This window comes from Kogia breviceps, chromosome 7, assembly GCF_026419965.1.
Source record: "Kogia breviceps isolate mKogBre1 chromosome 7, mKogBre1 haplotype 1, whole genome shotgun sequence".
Lineage (NCBI taxonomy): Eukaryota > Metazoa > Chordata > Mammalia > Artiodactyla > Physeteridae > Kogia > Kogia breviceps.
This window is the reverse complement of record NC_081316.1, coordinates 11,750,055-11,773,147: the sequence shown is the minus strand read 5'-3', so window position 1 is coordinate 11,773,147 and position 23,093 is coordinate 11,750,055. Positions and strand designations below refer to the sequence as shown.

General features: G+C 46.8%; 1 protein-coding gene and 1 non-coding gene across 2 annotated transcripts in view; both read left to right on the top strand.

Moving 5' to 3' along the window:
• The first annotated feature begins 228 nt into the window (after positions 1–228).
• The window catches only part of OSBP (oxysterol binding protein), a 34,350-nt gene continuing 11,485 nt past the window's right edge, over positions 229–23,093 (top strand). The window contains exons 1-9 of the mRNA XM_059070444.2: positions 229–693; positions 7,101–7,309; positions 9,905–10,155; positions 14,773–14,971; positions 15,228–15,330; positions 15,654–15,708; positions 15,902–16,033; positions 20,696–20,941; positions 21,226–21,346. Of these exons, the coding sequence (XP_058926427.1) occupies positions 329–693; positions 7,101–7,309; positions 9,905–10,155; positions 14,773–14,971; positions 15,228–15,330; positions 15,654–15,708; positions 15,902–16,033; positions 20,696–20,941; positions 21,226–21,346 (1,681 nt within the window). The 5' untranslated portion in view covers positions 229–328. The remainder of the gene's footprint in view (positions 694–7,100; positions 7,310–9,904; positions 10,156–14,772; positions 14,972–15,227; positions 15,331–15,653; positions 15,709–15,901; positions 16,034–20,695; positions 20,942–21,225; positions 21,347–23,093) is intronic.
• Positions 7,867–8,009, top strand: LOC131760686 (small nucleolar RNA SNORA48). The gene has a single exon (XR_009336790.1). It is a non-coding gene; the product is annotated as a small nucleolar RNA SNORA48 (small nucleolar RNA).

The following is a 23,093-nucleotide window of genomic DNA, read 5'->3' as shown; positions in this document are numbered from 1 at the left end:
AGCTTTTCGTGAGTCTGATTGGCCTTCATCTTCACCAATCAACGGCGTGCCTGGCGGAAGCGTCCCACCACGGGCTCTCGCTGGGCGCTGGTGGAATGACAGGCCCAAGAGAAATGCCAATGGCCGAGGGGTCTTCCGCAAGTGACACTCAGGGGCACCAATCGACTTCCTCCTTCCCGGCGGCAGAGCCCTCCTCCCCGCGGCCGGCCTGGCGGGGCGGGGACGCTGCGCGGCGGCGGCTGATGCGCTAGCCGAGTGGGGCCCTCCGGGCGGCGACGGCGGCTCTCGTAGGCGGTTCCGGTCCTGTATCTCCGGGCGGCGGCGGCTCATGGCGGCGACGGAGCTGAGAGGAGTAGTGGGCCCGGGCCCGGCAGCCATTGCGGCCCCGGGCGGCGGCGGCGGCGCCGCCGGTCCCCCCATGGTGGGAGGAGGCGGCGCCGGCGGCCGCGGAGATTCGGGGTCGGGCTCCGGGATCGCCCCGGGCACGGTGGCCGCGGTGGCTACGGGCGGCCCGGGCCCCGGGGCCGGGGGAGTGGCGGCGGCGGGCCCGGCTCCTGCGCCGCCGGCGGGGGGCTCGGGCGCTGGAGGTTCGGGCTCGGCTCGCGAGGGCTGGCTCTTCAAATGGACCAATTATATCAAAGGCTACCAGCGGCGGTGGTTCGTGCTGAGCAACGGGCTCCTGAGCTACTACAGGTAACTGCTTCCGGGGCGCCGTCCCCCACTGCAGCCCACAGCCCCCGTGCCGTCACCCTGCAGCCCGCGCAGCAGCCAAGGTCGCCCCAGGCCCCTTTTCGTCACTTGCGCTCGTTGACAGCTCGCGACACGAGTCCAGCATCACGAAAGTGAACGCCCCAGGACTTACCGCTCCACCTGGGTGACCCACCCTTGGTGCCATACCTTCCCCTCGGTCCCTGGCCCTTCCAGTTGTTCGGAGAGCATCTACTTTTCCATTGTGTTTCCAAAAGCGCATCGTTGCAATGATTAATTCTACAAGGAAGGCGCTGTTGTAGGTGTTTAAGGGACACGTATGGGAGGGCAAAGTCCAGGCACCGCTCCCAAGGAACTTACTGTAAAAAGTCCCAAGGCTTAGCTCTCTGTGCCTAGTCTCCAGAATTCAAGGTTATTAGCAGCCCTTGATGTACCCGCCTTTGCTCTCTCCACATTCAGGCACAAGGCCACCACGCGTAGGATGGCCTCGGTATCTGTCCCCTCTCTTTATCTCTCCAAGATTTGCCTAGGGTTTCGCCTTCTGGACAGACCAGAATGGAGAAGTGCACTCCAGTGTTTCTTTTTGCCTGCCCCACCTCCTCCCTTGGGAATCATTAAGTGTTCCATCTAGTATTTCTGGGGTCTCTCCGGTCAGTGAGGTTTAAGTTTCAGTAAGAGAAGAGTCCGTGTCTTTTGTATGACTACTTCTGTTCAAAAATGCTTGTTTGGGCATGTTTAATATATGTTTACGGTGACCCACAATCTTCCCACAGCATAACATGCTTTTGGCTACTCATGTTACTATAGATAGAGAGGTTAGGACACTGGATTTGGAGACAGGACATAAACATTTCCTGAGTGCTGGACAGTTTGCATAGGTGTTTAACATACGGTATTCTTTGACTCCCCAAAGCAACCTGGAAGTTAGGAGATATTCCCATCTTACCAATGAGGAAACGGAGACTTAGCTTGGGCAACTTTCCTAAGGTCTTGAGTCAGGATTTGAAACTAACTCTTTTCACACCAGCACAACCTAAAACCCAGGTTAGTGTTACATGGATCAATCAGATATAGAGATAACTACTTATCCATAGCTAGTACATCTATAGAACATGATACTATGTATAATTTATACGAAATGTATAGAAGTTCCCTTTAAGGGAGATTTTGCTTAATATAATGGCATTTCTAAGTGAAATCTTTTTATAAAGACCATTCTTTTTGGGCCCCAAAACAGTGTTGTTAAGAACCGCTCACTCTATATATCTTTTCCTCTACCAGTAGTCACTTTGCCACCAGGAAGGTTTGGGTGAACGAATCTCTTTTCCACCAACTCCATTGTATTGGCTCTTAAAGAATTTTGAGAGGACATTGAAGATGGGAGTTGGAGGTTGTTGAAGTAGGAACACATGCTTATCTGGTCTCTAACACAATGGAAAATACCTTAGCACATCCTCACTGCTTAAGCCACATTAATTGTGAAGACTTGTGTATTTCGTTTCTTTTTTTTTTTTTTAAACCATCTTTATTGGAGTATAATTGCTTTACAATGTTGTGTTAGTTTCTGCTGTATAACAAAGTGAATCAACTATACATATACATATATCCCCATAACCCCTCCCTCTTGCATCTCCCTCCCACCCCTTTAGGTGGTCACAAAGCACCGAGCTGATTTCCCTGTGCTATGCAGCTGCTTCCCACTAGCTATCTATTTTACATTTGGTAGTCTATATATGTTAATGCTACTTACTCACTTCGTCCCAGCTTACCCTTCCCCCTCCCCGTGTCAAGTCCATTCTCTATGTCTGTATCTTTACTCCTGTCCTCCCCCTAAGTTCATCAGAACAGTTTTTTTTTAGATTCCATATATATGTGTTAGCACAGGGTATTTGTTTTTCTCTTTCTTACTTCACTCTGTATGACGGTCTCTAGGTCCATCCACCTCACTACAAATACCTCAATTTCGTTTATTTTTATGGCTGATATTCCATTGTATATATGTGCCTCATTTTCTTTATCCATTTATCTGTCGATGGACACTTAGGTTGCTTCCACGTCCTGGCTATTGTGAATAGAGCTGCAGTGAACATTGTGGTACATGACTCTTTTTGAGTTATGGTTTTCTCAGGGTATATGCCCAGTAGTGGGATTGCTGGGTCGTATGGTAGTTCTATTTTTAGTTTTTTAAGGAACCTCCATACTGTTCTCCATGGTGGCTGTATCAATTTACATTCCTACCAACAGTGCAAGAGGGTTCCCTTTTCTCCACACCCTCTCCAGCATTTATTGTTTGTAGATTTTTTGATGGCCATTTTGACTGGTATGAGGTGATACCTCATTGTGGTTTTGAGTTGCATTTCTCTAATGATTCGTGATGTTGAGCATCCTTTCATGTGTTTGTTGGCCATCTGTATGTCTTCTTTGGAGAAATGTCTGTTTAGGTCTTCCACCCATTTTTGGATTGCATTATTTGTTTTTTTGATATTGAGCTGCATGAGCTGCTTGTATATTTTGGAGATTAATCCTTTGTCAGTTGCTTCGTTTGCAAATATTTTCTCCCATTCTGAGGGGGGTTTTTTGCCTTGTTTATGGTTTCCTTTGCTGTGCAAAAGCTTTGAAGTTTCATTAGGTCCCATGTGTTTATTTTTGTTTTTATTTCCATTTCTCTAGGAGGTGGGTCAAAAAGGATCTTGTTGTGATGTATGTCATAGAGTGTTCTGCCTATGTTTTCCTGTAAGAGTTTTATAGTGTCTGGCCTTACATTTAGGTCTTTAATCCATTTTGAGTTTATTTTTGTGTATGGTGTTAGGGAGTGTTCTAATTTCATTCTTTTACATGTAGCTGTCCAGTTTTCCCAGCACCACTTATTGAGGAGGCTGTCTTTTCTGCATTGTATATTCTTGCCTCCTTTATCAAAGATTAGGTGACCATATGTGTGTGGATTTATCTCTGGGCTTTCGATCCTGTTCCATTGATCTGTATTTCTGTTTTTGTGCCAGTACCATACTGTCTTGATTACTGTAGCTTTGTCGTATAGTCTGAAGTCAGGGAGCCTGATTCCTCTAGCTCCGTTTTTCTTTCTCAGGATTGCTTTGGCTTATGTATATCATTTGCATTATTATATTCAGAGTTGATTTTCATTTTAACCTTTTCTAATTACTCATCCAGGACTATCAGTTTAAGGTTAAATCACAAATCTAAAATTTTAGTCTGCTCCAAAGTTTTTCCCCTACTCAGGTTCATGTTTTCCTGTTACACTGGCCATCATTCTAATGTTCAATTGATTCATGTCCTAACTTGGCTAGTAAGTCACTGTTAACACTGATTCCTCATTTTCAAAAGTTGTGTATCAGCTGAGGGCCTTAATGTGTGGTCGTTTTTCCTCATCCATGTTCCTAATCAAATGTACTTTCTAGCCCAGTTGAGTCTTTGATCAGTACCAGTCTTGATCAGTATTGATCTTGGTTGGACAGTAATAACCTATATGTTGCCATCTTTTAAGTACTTTTAACCACCTTTCACTTCTCTCTTACAATAGTTAGTGGTACCTGTCTGACTACAGCTAAAACTACTTCCAAAACATATCAAACCACATATTGGGAAATATACCACGGGCCTGTCCTTGGCAGCTAAGATGGTTCCACCCACACACCAGTCAAGCAACAGGATCCAAAGTTATCAAATCTACGCACTACCCTCAAAATTACATTGAAGTACTTCCTATCAATGAATTGGTAGTTTATTCTTTCGAACAGGTTCTTTGGGTCCCCATCTCCTTATTTTTTTTTTTCTTTTTTTTTTTTTTTTTTTTTTTTTTTTTTGGTACGCGGGCCTCTCACTGCTGTGGCCTCTCCCGCTGCGGAGCACAGGCTCCAGACGCGCAGGCTCAGCGGCCATGGTTCACGGGCTCAGCCGCTCCGCGGCATGTGGGATCTTCGCGGACCGGGGCACGAACCCGTGTCCCCTGCATCGGCAGGCGGACTCTCAACCACTGCGCCACCAGGGAAGCCCCCCATCTCCTTATTGAGCCAACTCGTCTTTCCTCCTGCTTTTCATGCCTCCAAAACCAGTCGTATCCTGTATATGCCTTTTACAAAATACTGTTTTCTTTTTAACTGAGTATTTCCTAGACCCGTGCTCTGATGAACTGTCCTAATAGGCTTTGGCAAGCCTTCTTTTTACCTATCCTGTTCTTCCTCACAACGTTACACAGATGTCTGGTTACTTAAAACCATATGTAGAACCCCAACTCTCCTAGACACATCGTGACAAGCCCATAGTGTTAGTTTTCCTGGCTAGCTTCTAGAGACTGAGTTACTATTTCGGCTGGCCTGTTCAGGGAAGACCTTACTAACCAGAAAATACCACCTAATACCGAGGTGCCTAAAGAACTTACCTTGTACTCTGAAAAGCATGTCTTTCTTGCTTCTGCACTAATTATTTATAAGCATAGGTGTACCTGCTTGAACCCAAGAGCTCCGAAGTTAAGCCCGCCCTACTTTCAGAGTTCTTTGGTATTTTAAAAACTGCTACAGACGTTATGTGATTTGAGAAACTTTAGTTCATGAAGATGACCCAGGCAGAAGAGATTCCTAGGAAGTGGCATGTGGAAAATACCAGCATGTTGTGAGGAGTGTGGTAGACAGTCCAAGGAACGCCTTTGGAGTAGAAAGCAAGGGTGAGCTGGCCTGTCAGCTGCGGGTCTGTAATTCAGCCTGCATTATTCATAATGTAACTGAAGCTTGGGGGCAGGGGAGGGGAGGTAAGAATAGAAAAACCAGGGATTCACGTTACAGTGTGGCAGGTGCGGGCGTGATCAAAATGGCCTGGCTTATTGGGGACCCCTGCCCCCGCCCCGGCCATCCCATACCGCTCATTTGTGCATCTGAGGAAGCAGAACCAGTTTCTTGGGACACACCGAACGATAGCATATCTGTCTCCTAAACACAGCGCACAGACTTTCTCAAAGCCACCAAATCTTAGCTTCCAGAGATGGAGTGTGTGTCATCTCTGGCATGCAGGAATTCTGGACGTGCCAGGTATGTTTGGCCGCTTGGCACTCGTGAAAGAGAAACGGCTCCGCTTTGCACTGTGGAAGTTGGCAAAGGACTTTGACCTCTTTATGTTCCAAGTTGGTCAGGGAAAAACTGCAATCTCAACATGCAGGTCCCTGGGCATAATCAGCGGGTGGGGGAAATTAGCACAGTTTGCCCTGTACATTCAGTTGTGCCAGCAGCTTGATCTTCTATGCCAGGTCTCTTGTAGCTTGTTGTCACCAACCAGTGCTGTAAAGTTCAAAAGTTAGTCTATTAATAGAACTGTCAGTCAGTAGAAATGGGGAAAAATTTTATACCCAGTCCTCTGAGAACAGATTTGCTGAATCTCTCCTAGCTATTAATAGGATGGCTCAGGAGTTCCCACCAATAGAGGTCAGTGGACCTTAGGAAAGAATATATTCCAGAAAGATTATACCACCTGGTGATTCTTTAATGATTATTCTTTCTTTACTCCCATCATTTGAGCTGTAGTCAGTATTTAATACTCTAAACGTCTAAGGGTGCCTTAATACTTCTGCAAGATAGTTGTGAAGAGTAGTATGAGAATTTCATTGGGGCTGAGTTATAGTTGGGGGAATGGGTTGTTCAATACATGTGAAGTGGAGCTGTTCTTTCTCTTAGAGAATAAGATGGTTATACAGAATTTTGTTGCATGAGTTTATAAAGCACTATTTCATAATTATATCTTGCTAAGTAAAAGGTAATTCCTGACTGCAAAAGAGCACGAGGGAACTTTCTGGGGTGATGGAAATGTTCTACATCTTGATTGTGGAGGTGGTAGCACAATTGTATACATTTGTCAAAACTGACTTGTACTCTTAAAATTGTTGGGTTAATACTGTATGTAGTTATCCTTCAGTGAAGCCTATTTTTTATTTATTTTTTATTTTTATTTTTTTGCGGTACGCGGGCCTCTCACTGCTGTGGCCTCTCCCGATGCGGAGCACAGGCTCCGGACGCACAGGCTCAGCGGCCATGGCTCACGGGCCCAGCCGCTCCGCGGCACGTGGGATCTTCCCGGACCGGGGCACGAACCCTTGTCCCCCCATCGACAGGCGGGCTCTCAACCACTGTGCCACCAGGGAAGCCCAAGCCTATTTTTTAAAAGCTAAGGGTGAGAGGGACAGCAGAGCAATAAAGTCTTATAGGCTCTGAAAGGAAATCCCTACTGATTGTTTTTTGAATTTTAGGGAGCCATTTGAGGGAAATATTAGAACTTGGTAACTCCTAAGACTCCTATATTTTCAAAAGGCTTAGAGTTATGAAATGGAATGTGATGAAGGATAAACCACGCACCAGCTTTCTACTTAGCTTGTCTTTGGCTCGTTACTGCAGGTCAAAGGCAGAAATGAGACATACCTGCCGTGGCACCATCAACCTCGCCACAGCCAACATCACGGTGGAGGACTCCTGCAACTTCATCATTTCCAACGGGGGCGCTCAGACCTACCACCTGAAGGCGAGCTCGGAAGTAGAGCGGCAGCGCTGGGTCACAGCCCTGGAACTGGCCAAGGCCAAGGCTGTGAAGATGCTGGCGGAATCAGGTAGAGAGCAACGAATATCGTGCCTGGGGAACGTTCCGTTAGCCCCCCTTATGCGCAGATCTTATCGTGTCCCCTCACTGTCGTCGTCGTTGTCGTTGAATCGCCTCAGGCTGCTGCTCACCAGGCAGAATGTCTCCGGGGGGCTGGTTTGCAGCCGGGGCAGCTCCGCCCCAAAGGGGGCGTTCGGCCAGGGCTGAGGAGTGGCGGTGCTAGCGGCATGGAGGGAGTAGAGGCCAGGGGTGCTGCAAGCCGCCTGCCGACGCGCAGGGCAGCCCCACAGCAGAGAGCGAGCCGGCCCCAAAGGGCAGAGTTGTTAAGACTGGGAAACTCTGTCTTAGGAGCGTATCAGTTATCCTTTTGGCTCTTAATGCCAACTGACGACCTTAAAATTTTGAGAAATAATTATTTTATTGATAGATCAGTCAGGATTATTACAGCTCACACTGTGGATCTGTCCTTACTTTTTTCTTTTCTCCTGACATCTTCTTACTTAACTCTTTTCTGGTTGAATTGAAACCAACAAATCTTCATAGATTGCCAGAAACGTTGTATGTGAAACCCCCTGGCAGTGGGCAAAGAGTCACGTGACGGGCGGTGTTGCTCTTATATCAGTCTGGGCAGAGGAGTGGGCAGCCCTTTGTTCAACCCAGCTTGGTGCCTGGGTTGGTGGCCAGAGCTGTTTCATGCTTGAGGCACATTAAAAAAATAATAATTAAATGTGATATTTTCTGTGAAAAATCTTTATTTTGCTACCATAGTCTCACTAAAAAGAACAATCTAATTATGTTTTGATTTTTCTTAAAGGAAAATGGTAGGATTTCCCTGCAGATCTTGATAGTTTAGTCACACTGAGCTTGTTCACTTAGAGCTGACCAAGATGCTCACCTGCTAACTTGTTCATCTCTTGTGTTTCTTATCCCTTGTTCTTTCCCATGCTGTATTTAATATCTCTTAAGCAATGAAAGGAAAGTTTACTGCTTTGTAAATTTCTGGGCAACAGGTTATATTTTGACTCTGGCCCTGCCTGTCTGCCTAACAGATAGGGCAGGTCCTTCCTTGTTTCTTTTGTTTTGATTTTAGTGCTGATTTTAGCTCCCCCAAAGGAAGTGACACTGCTGGAAAAGAACTTTGCAGTTACAAAGTGTTAAGGACAAAACTGATAGCAAGAGCCACAGCACAGCTCTCTGCTTGACTTATTATTTGAAAGTCATTTAACAGAAGACCTTGCACAGCTTTCAGTGCAGGTGTGGCTTTTGTGTCAGATGAGCTCATCATGAAGTTCCTGAGAGTTCTCCTTTAGAAAAGATAAGTTAATGAGTCTTTTGATGATGTGGACATGGTTTACAGAGAGCAGCTAGACTGCAGTTCTCAACCCATGTCATACAGGCCCACTGATCACCCAACAGATGATAGTGGATTTGCACTAATAATCAGTGTGACTGGATTGGGACCCTCAAGCTAGGGTTAAAAGGCTCAATAATTCATTCCCAGCCCCAAGAGCCATTTAGCTTCTCCATCCTGTCCTCTAGGTCACTGGTTTGCAAACCTCAGTGTGCGTCAGAGTTACCCAGACAGCTTATTCGAAATACAGATTCCCGGACCTTGCCTCACACCAGCCAAATCAAGGTTTTTCTCGGGGTGGGGCCAGAGACTGCACCTTTAAGAAGGACCCCAGGGTTGGGACATGAGGGGATGAAGGAGGGTGGTCAAAAAGTACAAGCTTCCAGGGACTTCCCTGGTGGCGCAATGGTTAAGAATCCCCCCAATGAAGGGGACATGATTTCAGTCCCTGGTCCGGGAAGATCCCACATGCCACGGAGCAACTAAGCCTGTGCTCCACAACTACTGAGCCCATGTGCTACAACTACTGAAGCCTGCGCGCCTAGAGCCTGTGCTCTGCAGCAAGGGAAGCCACCGCAATGAGAAGCCCATGCACCGCAACGAAGAGTAGCCCCCACTCACTGCAACTAGAGAAAGCCCACTCACAGCAACCAAGACCCAACACAGCCAAAAAAAAAAAAAAAGATTAAAAAAAAAGATTTTAAGAAAAGGTACAAGCTTCCACTTGTAAGATAAATAAGTCCTGGGGATGTAAATACAACATGACGACTGTAGTTAACACTGCCGTTCAGTGTATTTGAAAGTTGTTAAGAGAGTAGATCCTAAAAGTCTCATCACAAGGAAAAAAAAAAAATCTTCTTTTTGTATCTATATGAGATGATGGAGGTTAACTTATTTTAATCATTTCACAATATATATAAGGTGTATATGCTGTACACCTTAAACTTATAGCAGTGCTATATGTCAATTATATGTCAATAAAACTAGAAGAAAATAAAAAGCATGAGCAGAAAAAATGCTTATTGTTGTCTGCCCCAGGAAAAAAAAAAGCCCCAGAAAAAAAAAAAAGCGCCCCCAGCTGTTTGTGACGCAGGCGGACTGTGGGCATCGTCTGGCGACGGCGAGCTCTCGGCCGGTCGGGACGTCGGGACGCACGGCCTGAGGAGCGTCGGTTTGGCTGTGGGCAGCGTGGGTGGGGCTCCGACTCTGAGCCCTGGGCTCGGGGTCCTATCACTCACCTTTCTGCCCGTACAGATGAGTCAGGAGACGAAGAGTCGGTCTCGCAAACCGACAAGACCGAGCTGCAGAACACCCTGCGGACGCTGTCCAGCAAAGTGGAGGACCTGAGCACGTGCAACGACCTGATCGCCAAGCACGGCACGGCGCTGCAGCGCTCGCTCAGCGAGCTGGAGTCCCTGCGGCTGCCGGCCGAGAGCAACGAGAAGGTCAAACAGGTCAACGAGCGGGCCACACTCTTCAGGATAACGTCCAACGCCATGATCAACGTAAGCGCGCACATGTCTGCCTTGCTCTTTGCTTCTTTCCCTCTTTGAGCTGTCATTCTCCCCAAATGCTGGAAAATTGTAGCTGGTAAAGCATAGGACGTGAGGTCCTGCTTAATCGTTCAAGGGGTTTGAGTTGCATGTTTTTTGTCGCATGGAAGGGAACAGGGTGCACAGATGGAATGACTTCCCGCTCTGCTTGAATGGCCAGGAGGACGCTGCTCCAGCCCTGCGCCTGCCACCGGCAGGGCACCTGATGGCGATGTCAGTTGAGTCCCTTCACCTCTCTAGGTTGTGGTTCTATATCTATCTGTCTGTCTGTCTATCTATTTTTCTCTAACTTTATCTATTGGAGCTAAAAGGTCTTCATGGGCCCTTTCCACTTGCATGTTCTTTGAGATTTTGGTTGGAGTCTGACCCCTACTTTGCTAACGCACCCTGGCCTACAGTGTGGTAAGCGGGGGCTGGATTAAGTAGTACTAGTGAGAACCTTGTAATCCTGCTTAGTCCCATCTTTAGTCTTGGATTTGAGGGGTAATTCTGGGTGGTAAGACAAACTATTCAACCTTGGGTACTTTTCTTTTCAAAAGAAGGGGCCGGTGCTTCTGCCTCCTTATGACTCCTAGCTCGGGTGCTGTCGTTGGTTTAGGGAATACTTCGGCTGCTTGGGTGCAGGGCTCCAGGTAAACCCAAAGTGCCACCGACGTTGGTGACGTGTGTCCGGTACTGGGTCATAGGTATGGAGTGAGTGTGCAGTGTAAACAGCTCTCTTTCCTCTGCTGGTGACCGACCCTGACGGGCAGGTTATTTTAGTCAGCTTCCACGCAGGAGCACGAGAGGATGGTCCGTGAGGCCCGCGAGACGGCTGCTCGGTGAGAAAGCGCGTGTGCAGGTGGTGGTTTGGGTTTTGTTTTTGTTTTCCTATCTGATTAAGTGGGATGAACCACTAGAGTTAGATTTTTCCTTGTTTGAGGAGTGATAATAAGGCATTTGCTTAGAACTAGTTGTGTTCACGTGGCTCTTAAGAGATCGAAGGTCTTTTCCTATGACCAAGGGAAAATTTGGTTTTTCGCATTTAAAACCCCTTTGTTTCTTAATAGAAAGTTGTAGTAACTTTTACTTTCGTGTCATTTTCTGAAGCGTTGAACACTCTTCAGTGCTCCGACTCCCACAAAGTAGAGGAGAGAAATTATTTTGTCCCCTTAAGGACTGCAGGCAGATCAGTGTCTCCCAGCACCATTCTGCAGACCAGCACTGGCGCTTGTGTTTCTGATGTTTGGGCGTGTGCTCTCTTTCCAAACTCTCGTACTTCTTGGTGCCTGTGTGCCTGTTTTTCTGGTCCTCCTGTGATCAGGAAAGCCTCATAAAACATACAGGTCATTTAATCAACAGTAAATAAATATACTTTTTTTTTTTTTTTTGCGGTACACGGCCAGGCTCAGCAGCCACGGCTCACGGGCCCAGCTGCTCCGCCGCATGTGGGATCTTCCCGGACCGGGGCACGAACCCGCGTCCCCTGCATCGGCGGGCGGACTCTCAACCACTGTGCCACCAGGGAAGCCCCAATAGTAAATAAATATGCTTGTGAAATAGAACAGCTCAGGACACAACCATCTGTTACCTTTTATCCATGTCAGGTGAACACCCTGCTCCGTGACAGTTTTTTTCCTACTCTGATAGGAAAAATTTGCTAAATAAAACACCTCTTGATTTAAAAATGTCTTATAAAACTGGAACTTTATTTTGGACTTTTCTCTTGAAAATATGCTTATCTTTGTTCCTGGCGACAGTTCTTTTTCCCTGAGTTCTAGGTATCCAGAGTTTGTGTCAGTTCTCATTCTGTTCTCCCTGGATGCACTGTCTTTGCCCCTTTTATAGCCAGTTACTGCAGGGAATGAGTTTTTTAGCCCTGTGTTGTTTCCTTTGTACCTTTTAGGGGATGATGGCAAGGCCTTAAAACTGACATGCTAGCACATCACATCTCTAAACAGGCAGTGTTATAGCAAAGGAAGAATGCACTCATTTCACTCAGTTGCTTCCTTGCTTAGGATATAGCTTTTCTTATTATCAGAGTGAGTCTAAGCAGGGGCGTGCATTTGACACTGTTAGTGTATGCATTTGCTAATGCAGTGAACACCTAGTGAGCACCCTCTGTGCTCTAGGCACTGTGCTGGCGATATAAAACCGGCTGTGGTCCCTGCCCTCAGGGAGATTACTGTCCAGTGAGGGGCCAGAGAAGTGAACAGATCATTATGGAGTGTGCTGCATGCCAGGAGAGATGTGAGCACAGGCTGCTGCGCTGTGGTACCGTGGGAGTGTCTAGCTCAGACCGGGAGGATCTGAGAAGGTAACCCCTCAGATAAATTCTGAAAGACCCGAGAGAGTCGTCTTCTGAAAAAAAGGCAACAAAGAGTTTGGGGTCCTGAAGTCCAACTGCCCCAGTTAACCATCTCTGTAACCTGGGATACCCTAGTCCCTCGGTGACCCCAGTTCCTTTTCTGTAAATGGTGATGATCCTAGTAGCTGCTCTCAGGGTGTGGAGAGGCTTTTATTAGATAATGGATGGCGAGTGTTCAGTAAGGTGCCTGGCATAGAATCTTCTCTCACTAACTTTGAGTTCTGGCCCCTGTTCTTCAGAGGAAGTGAGGGGAGAGAGTTGATCCGGGTGTGGGCTGTGTGGGTCCCTCCCTCTCTCCCAGAGCCTGGGAGCCACTTGCAGTTGACTGTTAACCAAGCAAGGAAGTAGCCGGAGATGAGGCTGAAGAGGAGTTAAGTATGGGGGGTGGGGGGCTGGGTGCAGACCCTACTAAATGGGCTTGGCAGTAGTGGATTAGAAGAGGATAAGACCGATTTTGATGCAGGCTTGACTCTAATAGCTAACACCTTATTGAATGATTACTGTGAGCCTGGTCCAAGTGGTTTACATGTTAAGCAACAACTTTTGAGATAGCTACTGTTGTCATTCTTTGTTTACAGATGAGGAAGATGAGGCACCAAGAGGTTAAGGAACTTGCTAAAAATTCCATAGTTAGATAGTAGGATGGAGCTGTGACAATTCCAGAGTGTGTCCTCTGTACTGCTTCTGAGTGTGGAGGATGGAAAGAAATGTACAGATTCCAGAAATATCGAAGAAAAATCAGTAGGATTTGATCGTTGGATGTGGGGAGGGAAGAAAACTAAGAATCAAGGATGCCTCTTAGTTTTCTGGCTTGGGCAGGTGGAAGGGCCCTGGAACTGTTCTTGGGACGGTGATGCAGAGTCAGAAAGGGAACATGGTGAGTTCAGTATGGGACCCACTGATTCTGAGATTACTTTGAGCCATTGAGTAGGCAATTGGATAGTCTGGTCTGCAGCTCCCTGAGTGCAGAGCTGGAATTACTGATTTCATAGGCATCAGCCCATAGGCAAAGGTTGAAACCATGGGAGTAGATGTTCTCTTTACCTTTTAGTTTCTCTTTAACAGGGTATAGACTTTTAAGCTTACATTGCTCCCTTCCTTCATTTATTTATTAAGCAAACTGTATCAGGCTCCCGCTATGTGCAGAGCAGCTAAGTTAGGAGCTGGAGGTAAGTATGTGAATAAGCTATAAACGGTGTCTTCAAGTGGCTCGTAATCCATCAGGAGAGAAGGTCACGATAGTGCTGTGGATGGTGTAAAACAGAAGTATGTGCAAAGTGCTGTGTAAAGTAGAGGAGAGACTGGCTGCTTATGAGATGGGGGTGGGGAGGGGGGAGTGTCACAGAAGAAGTAACATTTGCCATAGATCTTAAAGAATGAAGAGGACTTGACCAAGCAGAGAAAGCGGGTAGGAAGGCATTCTAGGCCAGGCAAAGAGCACGTGTTCCGATGGGCAGGCCTGAAGGAAATCTGCATGTCTGAGAAAGGGCGAGCGGTTCAGGGTGGCTCCATGGCAGGGTGCAGGGGTGGGTCCAGCTGCCTGGACAGGAGGATACAAGGGCCGTTTATGTCCATAACCAGTAGTTAGGATTTGCTCCTAATGTCGATGGGGAGCCAGTGAAGGGACTAATATGATCAGGTTTGTGTTTTATCTCTAGGTCTCTCCTTCGGTTCCTCAGGTAGGCTTCTAATTTTTAAGATCAGTTATTATCTTAGTGACCAAAATAAAAACCAATTAAATTTCCCCATATTTGGTGTAATTCACTGCAGACTCTCTGTTCTCAGTGTCTGAATTCCTCAGGTTTAGGTGACCTGAGTGCAGTTGAGAATGTACTGAGAGCAGCACATGCTTATCCCATGCTTTTCCTCACCGTTTAGTCAATAGGTTTCTTCTTTGGAGCAGTTCACATAGCTGCCCTCTGTGATGCTGCACAAATACTTTGTCTAGGTTTGTTGCTCACGTGGCATTTGTTTGGTCCTCATGACCAGGAAAATATGAAAGAACTGTGACAACCACGTTCAATTTTTTTTTCCGGAGTTGACCTTGATTGTATCGTGGAGCTGGCTGTCCCTGATACTGTGGAATAACAGGGAAGGCCTTTCATTGTAATTTGCTGGTTCAAGTTCCCAGAATAAGGTTACTTACTGGGCTTACAGAGGCCTGAGGGGAATCCCTGACTAGCTGAGCTGAGGTGACCTATACCGACTCTTTCTCCATACAGGCCTGCAGAGATTTCCTTGTGTTAGCCCAGACCCACAGTAAAAAGTGGCAGAAGTCCCTGCAGTATGAAAGGGACCAGCGTATCCGCCTGGAAGAGACCCTGGAGCAGCTAGCAAAGCAGCACAACCACCTGGAGAGAGCCTTCCGAGGAGCCGCCGTGCTGCCGGCAAACGCCGCTGGCACTGCTGGTTCTGGCAAAGGTGAGCTGCTTGCTTGGCTCCTGGGCAGCCTGTTCTGATCCAAGCCACATGCTTTTCTGCAGCTGATAGAGGAGCTGCAGATCCTCCAGAATCAGCGACTCGTGTGAGATGGAATTCGAGCCCTTTATTTCTTCTGACTTCCCCATTGCTGTCTACCATTTGTTACTGTGTTTGTGGTTAATATTTGAAAGCTCCAGCTGTGCCAGGTTTTGATAAATGCAGCCGAAGGAAACAAATGTGGCTTTCCTCCTTGTAGGTCAGTGCTGCTCTGGCAAAGGAGACGTGAGTGATGAGGATGACGAGAATGAGTTCTTCGATGCTCCTGAAATCATCACCATGCCTGAAAATTTGGGCCACAAGTAAGTCATTCTTGATACCCACCCCCCACAAAATGAGCATATCTGGCCATGGAAAGGTTAGAAATGTTTCAGTGGGAGTGTCATAGTTGTTTACTAAGATATGGCCTCTTTTCCTCACGTAAGTGGAAGACTGTAGCTTTTTTACATGAACAAGTTCTCCAGAGATGTCTATTCATACGGACTGTTTTCTGAGTGTCGTCGTTGGGTCACTCATCAACAAGTTTGTGCGGTGTCCTTAGCATTCTGCTTTGTAAAGACATGGTGAGGACCAAACTCTAGTTCTGATCTTTATGCTAATTCTCATGCGCTTCCCATCTGTGTAGACGTACTGGCAGCAACATCAGCGGAGCCAGCAGTGACATCAGCCTTGATGAACAGGTAACTCTTATTTGGGAATTACCAAGACTGAGGGACATAGGTGTCATTCCCAAGGATTTGCTTATAAAGTACTAAGGGAAACAGAAAATACTGATTTTTTCTTTTTTTTTTTTAGCAGGGGGGAAGGGAAGCTTATAAATACTGGGTTTTCTGTTCTTTGTGGGTGATTGAATGGCTTTGTTTTTGCGCTTAGTACAAGCATCAGCTGGAGGAGACCAAGAAGGAAAAGAGAACGAGGATACCATACAAGCCAAACTATAGCCTCAACTTGTGGAGCATCATGAAGAACTGCATCGGGAAAGAACTCTCCAAGATCCCGATGCCGGTGAGGCTCTTGCACGACCAGGCTCTGCCCAGAAGGCCTCTCGGGCCCTGGTCAGAAGAGTGCCGCCGGCACGGCCTCCACCCACTCCTGTGGCAGTTGGTGGCATGGTCCTTGTTACCCTTACAGTCATATAAACGATCCCTTAAAACTAGCTGCTTTAATTTTCGCTAGGGATCTGGTATGTTTCCAAATCACCTAGCATCAGATGCATTTGTTCAGTAACATTTATGAGCAAATCCCTATGCCAGATGTGCTGAGGACCTGCAAAGATAAATTCGGCATCGTTTCCGTTTTCAAGAAGCGTGTAGTTCAAGAGACAGACCTGAAAACAGGTAGAACATACTCCTTTCTATGATGGGAAGTACTGTGCATACAAAGGTTTGGGGAGACAAAAGCAAAACCAATTCGTTCCAACCAGGAAGCTGTGGGCCATCTCCCTGGTGGGGGAGGTGTTTGGACTGACCTCCCTGCCTCCTGTCATGCCCTCCTCCAGTCTGTCTACACTGTTTTAAAAAGGGATCTTTTTCATATTGCAAATGTAGTCCTGTCGTTCCTTAGCTTAAAATCCTTTACTAGCTCCTTACTGCTTTGAGAGTAGCCCCGATCCCTTAGTGGGCTTGATACTTCCTCCCCGAGGACAAGGCTCCACCCATGCACATGCCGTGTTCTGATCTTGGGGAGTTACTTTTAGGGACTCACCGGCATCTTCCCCCACCCCCCGCAGGGCATTTGCACACACCGCTCTTTCTGCCCGAACTTTCATCAGCTTCCCAGCCACCTGTGCCACTTTTCCTTTGTCCTGGCTGATGCCCTTTTTTTCAGGATCCGACTGTGGTGTCGCCTCTTTCAGCAGCACCTCCACCCGTGCGTCTGGTCAGGGTGAGCCGCCTGTTCCCTGCGTCCCAGCAGGCGCCACTGTTTATTCCTGGGCAGTGGCTTTAACTTGCTGGTTCACTCCCCAAGAGCTTAATGACTGCCTAGCTGCCTGGGGTTGTATCAGTGTATCAGGTATAGGTTCAGCTTAAAGAATCCAAAATATGTTGGTTTAGACCAGGGGTCAGCAAACTGTGGCCCCGGGGCCACATCGGGCTGCCGTCTGTACAGCCTGTAAGCTAAGCATAGTTTTTATGTTTTTAAATGGTTGAAAAATATCAAAAGGAGGATAATACTCTGTGATGTGAAGATTATATACAATTTAGGTGTTAGTGTCCATGACGTTTATCGGAACACAGTAAATGCTCATTCATTTACAGATTGTCTGTGGCGGCTTTCACCCTAGAACAGCAGTGTCGAGTAGGTGTGACAGAGGCCATATGGCCCTTGAAGCCTAAATATTTACTGTCTAACCTTTCACAGAAAAAACTGGCCAACAAATATTAGCTTAACTCATGATCACGTTAAAGTCCAGAAGTAGGTGGTCCGGGGCTGTTACGATACTCCACACTGTCATGACCAGGCTCCTTTCTGTCCTCTTGTTCTGCTGCCTGTGGCCTCAATTCCTCGGTGTTAAGTGTCTGCTCCAACTCGGGCCATCAGGATCGCATTCCAGTCGGCAGGAAGAGGGAAAGAGGAGAAGGGCATGTCCTGCCTTTTAAGGGTGCTTCCTGGAAATTTCATGAACCATTTTCCCTTCAGTCTCTTTGGCCAGAACGTAGTTATATGGCCTCAGCTAGCTGGAGAGGAGACTAGAAATGAAGACTTCTATTCTTGGTGGCATGACCTAGCTAAAAAGTGGGGATTCAACTCCTTGTAGCAGAAGGGAAGAGTGGAGAGTGGGGGGTGGCTGCAGGCTCTGCCCATGGCTGGTTGCACGGCATACAGACAGCATTCTCCTAGCCTCTTGGGGCTGATGGGCCAGTGAGTGGTTTCTGCTTCTCCATAGACTGTTCTTCATGGGCAGAGACTGGTCTTTATATCCTTGATGCTTAGCCAGTGCCTGGCACATATATATCATTCAGCAAATGTTAAAGTAATTAGTTAACTGAGTCTTGGAAAACAAACAGATTTGTATGTAAGTGCATAGGATTTCTGTTAGAAAAATGTTGATCTCCAGACAGGAAAAGGCCATGAGCAAGCACACTGGAGAAGCGTAAAAGAAGTGGTTGACTAGGGGCCTGAAAAGAAGCCCCGCTCCTTTGCCTAGTGCCTTGAAGGAAGTGGTGGAGAGGTAGGCTGGAAAGGCAAGTCATTGCAGCCTCAGAAATGCAGTTCCTGCTTAGAGACAGGTTCTGAGTCCAGGTGACCTCTCTGTCCTACTTTACCATGAGTTCCTTGTTGACATTGTTACAAGGAATGTGCAGTCCTGTACCTGTTGGCCTGTGGATCTAGTCCTCACCCTTCCCCTGCTCTGCGCTGTGTCACAGGAAAGCTGATCCCTCCAAGCTGTGTTTCTCAGGCTTCCATGTCTGCTGGCTCTGGCTGGGCTCCACCAGTGCAAGGCACCAGAAGGAGTTTGGAGCGGGAGGAAGGGAGAAACCCCAGGGTTCTCCCCGCCCCGGCTACGTTCTCTTGGGCAGTGCTCTGGCAGCAGCCGCGTGGCTCTGGTTTCCACCGGACAGGCCCCCCTGAGCTCTTAGCGTCTGCGCACGCCTCCGGCCTCTGTGCCGCAGTAATACCACGGCTGCTCTTTGTTCCTCCTGCCTGCCGGCAGTTTCGGCTTCCTGCTGCTGCTGCTGCTGCTGCTGCTGCTAACGTCTAGGCTGTCATTTTAGGCTGCCCAGCTCTCCATCAGCCATATAACCGATGCCCGGCTTTTTTCCACTGTAAATTCTCAGATTCGTTTGTTTCCCTGTTAGCCCTCTGAGGGATAACATGACCAGTATAAAAAGCTTGGCGCTTTCAGAGAAACTGTGGTTCCTGGAGCAGCTGTTGGGGGGCAGGGCTGGGTGTGTGTGATCAGCGGTGATGGGCTAAGTAAGGGGATACTGGTTCTAGGCGCAGGTGGAGCTCGTCTGTCCTGTAGCCACCAGCGCGGAGCACATCACCCGTCCCATTTTCCTCGAAATGTATGGAGATGTTACTGCATGTGGCCTGCAGTTCTGCCACGGAGAGGTTTTGTTGGCATAGTTAATAAGTACCGTCTTTTACAAGGACACTTGAGGATTTGAGTTCTGTCCAGCTGTTTCCCCTCGGTGTGCGTTTTTCTTACCATAGTGCTTTTCTCTGTGCGGACAGCATGGCTTTGGAGTGTGGTGCACTGTTTTTAGTTGAGGCAGGGTAGATCCTACTTCCCCGTTGGGAAATTTTCACAGAAAAATGCTTAGTATATTTCTCAGAAAAAGCAGGCTCTAGTATATTATTATTATTCTTAATGTATAAATGCATAGAAACAAATATGAAACTATTAATAGTGGTTATCTTTGGGTGATGGTATTTCAAGTAGATGTTTTCCTTTATACTTTGTTTCCAACGTTTGTTATAGTGGAAATTACAAGGTGTTTCATAATTGGGAGGACACTAAGCATTAAGGTAGTATGTGACTCAGAGATTGGGGGGTAGGAGGTTGGATAAAAATGCAGAAAAAGAAAAAGACGTAGGACTGTAGGAAAGAAAAGTGTGGTTTTTGTTTGTTTTATTAACCGAAATTTTGCTTTAGGTCAGCTCCGTTCAACACAAAGGACATTTTTTTCTTCCTTCCTCTCTTCTTTGCACTCAACTCAGGCTAGTGATAGTCAGGTTTATTTAGCTGTATTGCTGGTTAAACCACCTTTATGGACTAGCCTGGGAACCTAACCTCTTTTTATAGTAATTTTTTAAAGTAGCAAAGTCATCATCAATTCCAGACAGTCAACTGAGAAGCTAATTCTCTGGGGGATGAGGGGACAATGTCTCTTTTGTTCACTTCTCTATACCCGCTGAGTTGTATAGGGTCTGGCACACATGAGGGCTCAATAAATATTTGTGGCATGAATGGACATCTTCTGCCTGACAGAGGTACACAGACACACACTTGCTTCGTCCTGTGGCTGAGTGCCCTACGTTGGCTCTAAAACTTGAAAGGTAGAAGCACTCAGAGCCCTCTCTTAGCCCCCGGCACGAATACTCCAGGTGCAGAAACACCACGGTCCAGCCTCAGAGAAGAAAGCAGAATCCTGGCCTGATGTAGAACTGAACTGAGACTCAGCGGTGGTCTAGTCTGGGAGTGGAAGCTGACTACTGTAATGTTTTTTCCACTCGTCAGGACACGACTGCACTTAGAATTTACTGCCCTTTCTTTCCGCCCTCAAAAATGTTAAATACCTAACTTCTTCTCTGCGTATACTTGTGCTGAAGTCCATTTCCCCTTTTATTCGTTCAGTACCTGTTTGGTGACAGTTTCTCATGGGCCAAGCATCAGTGGCTCTTGGATATGCAGTGGTAAGCAGAAGAGGCATGGTTCCCATCTCAGAGTGCTTCCAGTTAGTGAAATAAATGAAAATGGAGATTTCCACCACTCATTGACATGAACAGTTGACCAAGGAGAATGGGCCTCTTTCAGGCTAGATCTTGGAGTTGCTCTACTGAGCAAAGGCCTCTTCTTTTCCCAGTGATTTGTTTTATCATATTGACATCTCGATATGTGTCTCCCTCCGACTGCAAAAAGAAGAAAAAAAAAAAGGAAGAAAGAAATTGTCTCATTTGGATGTGTGGACAAAGTTTTTATATCTGCTCTTTTCCTGACAGGTAAACTTTAATGAGCCCTTATCCATGCTTCAGCGCCTTACTGAAGATCTGGAATACCATGAGCTGTTAGACCGAGCTGCAAAGTGTGAGAACTCTCTAGAACAGCTCTGTTATGTTGCAGCTTTCACCGTGTCCTCCTACTCCACTACTGTCTTCCGTACCAGCAAGCCATTCAACCCACTCCTTGGGGAGACCTTTGAGCTAGACCGATTAGAGGAGAATGGGTACCGATCCCTCTGTGAGCAGGTAAAGGAGCCTCAGGACTGTGACGCGTTTCCTTTTTGAAGAAAGGGATGATTTTTTTGGTTGATGCCCCTGGGTATTAACGTTTGCAGAAATTCCAGATGCCGTCATCCCAAACTGCCTTCTTTTCCTTCAGGGCTTCCAACACTGGAGGCCCTGGTATTCATCTACTGCTATGGGTGTAAGAATGTCAAGTGTGAAGTTGGGGTGCTTATCACCGGTTAACAGGCAGTAGCTTTTTTTTCTCCTGTCTTTTCCTTTTAATCTGAACCACTGATTTCTTCAAGGTGAGTCATCACCCCCCTGCGGCTGCACACCACGCCGAGTCCAAAAACGGCTGGACACTGCGCCAGGAAATCAAGATCACCAGCAAGTTTCGAGGCAAATACCTCTCCATCATGCCCCTGGGTAAGGCCACCATCTTTGTAAGAATTTGTGCTCCAGGAAGGAACGCCCTTCTGGCAGGATGGAGGACGTTACTGGTTCAGTAGTCAGGAACCTGGAGGTCTGATTCAGGCACTGAACCTTGTGAGCTAGCTTTGTGCAGGTCATTTAACTTCTCAGCTGCTGGGTGGGTGGGTGGGGCGGTGAGACTCTTTAAGGACCCATCCGGTCATAAGTTCTTTGTCTTCTTAGCTATATTTAATGCATCTTTAAGTACTATTTTAGAATACCCATTTCAGCATGCATTTTTAAAATTTTATCTTTTAGTTGGTGTTGTTGACCCCATTACCCTAGCAATCAGGTTCTCTCTATAGATCAGAACTCTTGTGACTGCAAGGTTAGGTTTCCTGGGTAGCCCCTCCTTCTCCTCCTCTCCTTTCTCCCCTCTCTCTTCCTCCACTGGAGGGGTTAGGTATCATTTATGTAACAGCTGAACTCCAGGTAAAATGAAACTTTATTTTAAAAGATCTTATTGGATTACAAGTTAATTTTGCACCAAAATCAAAAAGATCAGGCCTGGGAATAGGAATCCTAGTATGCAGTGTTCGTGTGTCTGTCCTTTAGGGGAAATGAGATTATTCAGAAAGGGTAGTAGATTCTTGATGATCTTTTGAACTAGAGCCAGCCACATTTGGCCATGTGTGTACTGAAGAGTGAATGTTGGTCTGCAGAAAAAGAAACACAAAGCAGGTAGAGAGAAAGCAAGTGGCTCCCTAGAGACAGAGCTGATAGTAACTGCCTGAGCTCTCGATGGCTTTCCATTTCCTGGTTCTAGTCTTTCATATGGCAGAGCTGCGGTGCTGCGTTATTGCAGTACAGTCTTCTGCTTTAATAAATCCCCCTTTCTCTCAGAAACACACAATGTAGCAGGTACAGTGCACACTAGAAATTAGCCAGAAAAAAATCCAGGGATGGGGGCTTCCCTGGTGGCACAGTGGTTGGGAGGCCGCCTGCCGATGCAGGGGACATGGGTTCGTGCCCTGGTCTGGGAAGATCCCACGTGCCACGGAGTGGCTGGGACCGTGAACCATGGCCGCTGAGCCTGTGCGTCCGGAGCCTGTGCTCTGCGGTGGGAGAGGCCACAGCAGTGAGAGGCCCGCGTGACACACACACACACACACAAAAAATCCAGGGATGTTCGTAACACAGTAAAAGACAAGAAACTGAAATGTTAACTCTATTGCTTCGTGGTTACTATGCAAGAGGCCCTTAGATGAAAAGGAGACGAAGTGATTTTGGTCTTGATCTTTACTGAGAACCTTTGAAAAGGTTCTAATTGCTTAACTCTCTTTGAAGCTGATAGCTTCCGAAGTGTGTTAGGTTAAGAGTAGTAAACACCTGAGATGGTCACACCTAATCTGCAGAACTAGGGTGTCAGTGGTCATATTGCAGTATAACTTTCATCCATGGAGAAGCGTTTCAGAGGCCCCCTGAGGATTGCTAAAGGGATGGGTTATATGTATTTAATTCTAAGGAAGGTTACATACATTTTAAAAATGGCAGTAAACCTAAATTCCCAGCGACGTGCTGTACATTTTCTCTGTAATTGGACTAATCTAGAATTCTTTGAGGGGTAAATAACTATAGGAACATGATATAAGTGGTAGATCTAATTTTTTAGACTTAAAAGAATCTTTGATAGGATTTCATTCCTTTGGTTGTTTAAGGATTCATCAGGATATATTATCTTAAGTCACCCCATCTATCAGAT